The sequence below is a fragment of the Impatiens glandulifera genome, unplaced genomic scaffold, assembly GCF_907164915.1.
Source record: "Impatiens glandulifera unplaced genomic scaffold, dImpGla2.1, whole genome shotgun sequence".
Classification (NCBI taxonomy): Eukaryota; Viridiplantae; Streptophyta; class Magnoliopsida; order Ericales; family Balsaminaceae; genus Impatiens; species Impatiens glandulifera.
In genome coordinates, this window is record NW_025919589.1 from 119,256 (window position 1) to 126,734 (window position 7,479).

The 7,479-nt window shown below is 32.1% G+C and overlaps 1 protein-coding gene across 1 annotated transcript; it reads left to right on the plus strand.

The window, feature by feature from the left end:
* Positions 1-236: 236 nt before the first annotated feature.
* Positions 237-3,880, plus strand: LOC124918197 (dihydroceramide fatty acyl 2-hydroxylase FAH1-like). The gene is made up of 8 exons (XM_047458401.1): positions 237-337; positions 431-508; positions 1,959-2,026; positions 2,135-2,227; positions 3,014-3,210; positions 3,305-3,410; positions 3,483-3,629; positions 3,722-3,880. The coding sequence occupies exons 3-8, from the start codon at positions 1,976-1,978 to the stop codon at positions 3,839-3,841; spliced, it is 714 nt and encodes a 237-aa protein (XP_047314357.1). The 5' UTR covers positions 237-337; positions 431-508; positions 1,959-1,975; the 3' UTR covers positions 3,842-3,880.
* The last annotated feature ends 3,599 nt before the right edge of the window (positions 3,881-7,479 follow it).

Genomic DNA, 7,479 nt, shown 5'->3' on the forward strand with positions numbered 1-7,479 from the left:
ATATCAAATAAAAAGAAAAAAATACAAAATGATGAGTTGGATCTAGGAGTGCCAATCTGACAGCCTATGGAATCCAACGGCCGATTCTCCTTGCCCTAAAAGATGCTGTTGAAACGAACGGTAAAGATATAATCTTTGCACTATTTTGATATGTTTGTGGTTCAAAGGCTTGCAGCGATAGTTCATAGTTCTCTTCCTCTCTTTCGAAAAAAGCAAGTCTTTGAACTAATCGTCAGTAATAGTGGAACTTGATCATAGATTATTAGCTTCTTAGAAGATGATTTAAGAGAGATAAAGACGTTTTTCGTCACAGATCTAGTCTGCATTATCATCTCAGGTTAGTAATTTCTTAATGTTGTCAGTTAAAATGAATGATATACTTTTTTATTGCTCCAACAATGGATCTGATATGTTGGGTTGTCGTTAACAGGACCAAAAAGTGAGCTTGCTCGTTCAAATTCCCTTTACGGGAGATTCAATTGTTCACCGTTTAAGGCATTGAAAACAGGTGGGTTTATGTTTTTCATGGATAATGTATGATTTAATCTGCATCTATTTCTTTATCCATCGTCTCGAAATCTCGATACTGAATCTAATACAGTAGATAAAGCCTCTTTGAGTGTGTTCTTAGATGTGGGCGTATGAATGTGTGAGATGGGTAAATGTTTTAGAGCAAAATATCAGACTACAATTTGATGAAAGTGTCAGCTAAGAAAATTTCACAAGCATTTGGAATATTGGTACTGTTGTTTGGTGTACCCTTAAGAATTTGATGAAGTGATCACCTTTCCTTGTTTTGGATCTTCTGATATGATTATTTTGCATAGTTGTAAAATAATTTCTTTGTATGTTTCAAATAAGGAACTATAAGTGCATTGGATAATATGTGAGTTGGAATCTTGGGTGTGTTCTTGTTTTCTATCGCGTATATTGGCGAAGGTTAAACACTTGTATGGTAGAAGCTATTATGAGGAATGTACAAAGATTGTTTCACTGGAAAAGTGGATGTAGGACTTTTGTTTGAACTAGTATAAATATTGTTTCTCTACGTGATGTGTGTTAATTTGGTTCATAGACAAATCAGCAATCTTGTTTTATTTATTTTATTGATTAAAGGAAGAATTCATTGTTGATAATCACGCCAAATTGGTATCAGAGCCTCACTATGAAGAAAGTAGATGAGGATTGTGAAGCAACTATCAAGAATCAGTTCTTGATATATCCAATTTTTTTGTAGTCTTCAGATTTCCCAAAACATTGGCATGCACAAAATTTGATTTTGAAAGGTTTATGAGCAAGCATGGTTTCATCCTTTGAAGGATAAAAATGAGAACACTTATGGTCCAACAAGTGATTAAGATGCACATGGGGAAAGACAAGATGCCACCTTCACTTTTGGAGAAAGAACCAAAGAAACCTAGGCCAAGTCTTGTAGCATTCTCGTTTTTGAGTCTTGGTGACAAAGTGTATTTGACAAAATCTTTGGCAAACCATTTGTACACGAAGCAAAGGCTTCACACATTCAAGATGTTCAAGGGTAAATAATTAGAGGATGTTCTTGATGATTTGAAATCATCTTGGACTTGGAGAGCATTGACATCAAAGTTGAAGAGAGGAGGAGGAATCTTGGGTTCTTGGACTGTGTTCTTTGTTTCTATTGTGTATAAATAGGGCAGTGGCCAAGGCATTAAACACATTATAGAAATGTTACACTTATATTTGAGGAACTATTGTGAAGACTATACTTTGCAATCCCCTATGAATGTAGAACCTCTGTTTGAACCCTGTAACTCCTGTATCTTTCTACTCTTCTTCTTTGTGATGTGCGTGTGAATTTGGTTCATAGACAAATCAACAATCTTGTTTTACTTTTTATGTAACTTTTTTCAATAGGCAAACCAAAAATTTCATTGATGATAATCACACCATATACAATTCCTGATTTCATATATTTTCAGTTTGTTAAGGTGAGAAGATGGTTGCACAGGGCTTTGCAGTGGACTTGGATAAACCACTTGTGTTCCAGGTTAGTATAATATTATTTATGAAAGTAGAGAAACATACAAAAATTTCTCCCATTCCAGTATCCAGTTAATTGGGAGTTCATTATCAGAATAGACTCTTAACTTCTCAGGTTGGTCACCTTGGAGAAAATTATCAGGATTGGGTCCATCAGCCCATTGTCAGCAAGGAAGGCCCTCGATTTTTCGAAAATGACTTTTGGGAGGCAAGTAGTATAACAAATTCTTATGTAACCTTGTCCAACAATTTTTTTTTTTTAAATTCAGTTTATGACCAGATAAAATTCTATCCAAAAATCTAACAGTACACTTATGCCAAACAAAAGCAAAATAAAAATTTTGAATAAAATTTGTGGATCAAATTTTAGCCAAAACTTTATTGCCAAATGAACGTTAAATGAGGATATTTGGAAACTTCTTTTTTCTGTTGTGTCACAATCTTTGTTACACAATCATGATCCCATTGAAAATTTGCCAAAGCTAAAACTAAAAGTGATTATTTTTGTTTGGTATAACATTTTTTTTTATAGATCACGATGTAGATTATAGTGTGATAAATATTTGACACTAGTTTGCTTTAATGCTGAAAATGTGGTGAATGCATCTATTGTCATTGGTGCATAACTAAAGATGTCAATTAGTAGGGATTGATTTTCTTGTATGGTTCTACATGATAAACCACCACGAATATAACATAAATGTCCAATAGAACTATGAGGTAAAAGTCTTTTTGACTTTATTTGGTATAAAGATTATATCTGGATCATTATCTAGATTATAGTGTGATTTTTGGATTTATTTGGTATAGAACTTTTTTCTAAATCATTGTGATTAGAAGAAAATGTATACCAATCTGTTAACGAAAATAAACTACAAAACTCTGAATTGAATTGAGATACAACCAAAAATGGTCTGTGACTGTCTGTATAAACATATATAATTAAGGTTTGTTAACTTAACTAATTTTTGTTTTGTTTTGTTTCTTCCTATAGTTTTTGACTAAAACTCACTGGTGGGCGATTCCTCTAATTTGGTTGCCGGTTGTATGCTGGTTTAGCTTGAAGTCTTTTTGGTTGGGGCGTACACCTCCACAGATAGCTATACTATTGGTTTCAGGAATATTTTTATGGACATTGATGGAGTATTCTTTACACAGATTTCTGTTTCACATCAAAACAAAGAGCTACTGGTTAGTTAAGCTCATGCTTTCCATATCTATCAACACTCTAGATTTCAATCAAATTTCAATGTTTGTGTTTTCTGAACTGACATGTCTTAAACAGGGGAAACACCGCCCACTATCTTCTTCACGGTTGCCATCATAAGCATCCAATGGATGGGCTACGCCTTGTTTTCCCGCCTGCTGCGACAGCTATTCTATTGGTCCCGGTTAGTGCAATCGTTCCCTTTTGTTCTATTGTTTTCGTTTATTCATGAATTTTACCTTTGAATTGGTGCCAGTTCTGGAACTTGGTGAAACTCATATCTACTCAAACAACATGTCCTGCATTGTTTGCTGGAGTTTTACTTGGTTATGTCATGTACGATGTTACCCATTATTATTTGCATCATAGTCAGCCAACAAGCGAAATACCTCGGAATCTCAAGGTTCTTATTTTGGCAGTTAACTATTTTTTTGACAAGTTTAATGTCACATAATTTATCTTTTTCACTAAATTAAGTATACCAATATTCTGTAGCGATATCACTTGAACCATCATTTCCGCATACAAACCAAAGGGTTTGGTATCACTTCTTCACTTTGGGACAAGGTATTCGAGACGCTACCTCAATCGAAGGCTTCTCAGAAAGGTTTATAAACTAGATGGTCTGATTCGTCGTCGCGGTTCATGTCTTCTTGGTTTGTATTGATATTGTGTCTTTATCTTCATTTGGTTGTATTTGGATGTGACCATTATACATTTGTCTATATTGCTCTCTATTTTACTGTAATGATGAATGTTCATTTATTAATTTTTGTATGATTCAGTTATTGAGTTTTTGGTAATATTGCTTGTAGATGAAATTCTAGTATACTTTAAAAATAATATTATTTTTTAACATTAACGTCTTATAATGTTCATCAATAAAATTACCTGTATATGTGATCTTATCCAATTTATTATAATTTATAATGTTGGCCCAGTTCTTAACAGCTAGAATTTAATTTAAAGTTATGCTGTTGCCAAACAAATATTACTTGATGCAAAGTTATAAAATTGAAAATTAATTTTAAAAAATAGTATATATATATATATATATAATTAGGTATAAATTAATTAAATAATAAAAATTGACACTGAAAAGTCATTTATAAAATTATTTATATAATTCATTTATTTCAAATAGATAATAAGTTTTTTTAATTTATAAATATAAATTTATTTTTTTTATAAAATTGTAAAATTTTATTCTATAAAGTTTTATTCGTAAAAAATTAACAAATTTAAGAGTGTTTTTATTTATTTTTTTATTTTATTTATATTAGATTCGTTAACCTTCTATATGAACATAAAAAAAATATACAATTTTAACAATGAACTCAAAATTTTTAACAAAATTTTATTTTTTCAATTGGATAAAATTTGTGAATAGATTGAATTTATATTGTTCTTCTACTTTATGAATCCATTCTTAAATTGAATTTTTAAATATTAATTATTGAATATATATGGTTGGATATTCAATTCATTCTTAAAACCTAGATAATATTGAATTTAAATATTATCTAAATAATCAACTCAATCTATCACTTAAATGTTTTATTTGCAAGCACAAATAATGAGTTTAATTGTCACATACCTATACACATGTTAATTTGGCTTGTCATACAAATCCGAAAGCACAATAATGAGTTTAATTGTCATTTAGTTCAAATAAGAAAACAAAAAATAATCTGGAAAATCTAGAGAATCTAAATGGATAACATCTTGGACCCTTGGTTGATCTAACTCATCTTCCATTCTATACAGAGAACATTGTTTTTTTTTTTTTAAATCTTATTTAATAAAATTATTTTATTTTGTTCTAAATAAAAATTAAATTCGTGATATTTAATCTATTAATATCGGACATTATTATTGATACTTGAGTTATCTTAATTAAGTTTATTTGTGATTATATTTATTTATGAGACAAAATCGCAAATTTAGGCATTAAAGAGTTTCGTCATATTTAGATTTCTCATAATATTTTGGCGTGAAAAGAATTCTCATTACAATATTTTATTATATTTAATACTCTACAGTAATCCTCGTTAATTGATGTGCATAAGATTAAATATGTTGTGCGGAATGCAAGAATGTGAATGCAAGAATGTGATAAACAATGAAGTATTAGAAAACAGATGAAGAGAGATTTGTTATTGTCAAAGATGAAAAAAAGTTACAGCAAATGAAAAGGATTACAGCTATTTAAGTTCAGAAAACAAGAAAACGTAAAACACCTAATAAGCATAACTATAGAATAAATATGATGTAATTAATATAAATCATAAATAATTGAGGGTTGATATTAATTCCTATTCTAAAGGCAGAACGTTACAAATCTCCACATTGCCTAGTATCACCCAACAAGAAGAGCCTTATCAAGCTACTTTCAACTGTCAACATTTAGCAAATCCAAACAATGAGTGAATTTGCTAAGTAGGACCGACTTCATGAACATGTTAGCAGAATTATGATGTGTGCTGATCTTCTTCAACTTGATTCTCCTCTCAGTACGAAGAAAATGATAGCGAACATCAATATTTTTGGTTCTATCATGATGCACTTGATCTTTCGCCAAACAGATAGCACTTAAGCTATCACAAAAAATAATTGCCTGATCATGATGGATACCAATGTCATTGATTAATCCTTTCAATCATATACCCTCCTTGGCTGCTTCAGTTAGCGCCATATACTCAACCTCGGTAGTGGACAACGTCACAGTCGACTGTAATGTTGCCTTCCAACTAACCACAGAGTCACTAAGGGTGTAAACATAACTAGTCATTGATCTTCTACTATTGATATTTGCAGCATAATCTGAGTCCGAATAACCAGTTACGAGACACCGGTTATTACTCCCATAAATAAGACGAACATCGGATGTTCCTCTCAGATAGCGAAATATTCGTTTTAACGCTTGTCAGTGTTCCTTACCAGGTCGAGACATAAACTTGCTAACAATACTAACTGAATACGTAATATCATGTCTAGTGCATATCATGGTATACATTAAACTACCCACCGCACTAGCATACGGTACATGAGACATGTATAACTTCTCAATTTCAGACTGGGGTGCGAATGCAAACAAATGATTAGTAACAGATGCATGAGTATTGAGAGTCTTTGCTGTACTCATCCCAAAACGAGACAACATTTTCAAAATATAACTCTTTTGTGAAAGAAATAACTTCTTTTGAACTCGATCTCTTACTATTTCCATGCCCAGAATTTTTCGTGCTCCACCTAGATCTTTCATATCAAACTCGGAACTAAGAAGGTCTTTCAGCTTTTGAATCTCCGACATTTTCTTGACTATGATTAACATGTCGTCTACATACATGAGTAAATAAATCAAAGAACCATCACTGATTTTATTGTGATAGACACATGCACTCATATTGTAACCATGTTCAATCATGAAATTGTCGAACCGCTTATATCATTGTCGAAGGAGACTGTTTAAGTCCATACAAAGACTTCTTCAGACTACAAACATGTGTTTCCTTACTAGGAACAAGAAACCCTTCATACTGACTCACCAATATATCCTCTTCAAACTCACCATGTAAGAAAGCCGTCTTCATGTCTAATTGCTCAACTTCCAGATCTTAATGTGCTACTATAGTTAGTAGTACCTTGATAGAAGTGTGTCGGACTACATGTGAGAATATCTCATTGTAGTCTACGCCTTCCTTTTGACTGAATCCCTTTATAATTAATCGTGCTTTATATCTGGTCCCTTCAACACTAGAGGTTCCATTTTTCCTTTTAAAAACCCATTTTTAACCCAATGACTCTTCTCCCCTTAGGTAAAGTAACCATCTCCCATGTATTATTCTTGTGAAGTGATTCCATTTCCTCACACATGGCAGCAATCCATTACGTAAAATCACCACCATTAACAACTTCATTGTAAGAAGATGACTCATTATGTATGACATCTTCAGATACCTAAAGTGCATAACTTACCATTTTTTTAGTATCATTCATAGAGAGACTGATTGTCCTACTTCTAGGACCAGTTGAGAATTTTCTTCCCTCGATTGAATGAATTAACCTACCAGGAGCATTAATTTGCTTTCTAGGTCGTGTAGCAATGTCAAATTGACTTTTAAGTACTCTAAATTGATGAACTTCCTCAGATGGTTTATCAATATCGTGTGTCAAGTCGGTTGTCCCTTGAACTGGAGCCACCTCAAGCTCCAAATGTTTCTCGGTACTATCATTTTCTCTAGAAAGTGATG

Bases quoted from the DNA above. Each gene is read 5' to 3' on its own strand.
- LOC124918197 (XM_047458401.1), top strand. From the start codon at position 1,976: ATGGTTGCACAGGGCTTTGCAGTGGACTTGGATAAACCACTTGTGTTC. The intron at 3,411-3,482 runs GTTAGTGCAATC...AATTGGTGCCAG, and splicing joins CAGCTATTCTATTGGTCCCG to TTCTGGAACTTGGTGAAACT. The intron at 3,630-3,721 runs GTTCTTATTTTG...AATATTCTGTAG, and splicing joins AAATACCTCGGAATCTCAAG to CGATATCACTTGAACCATCA.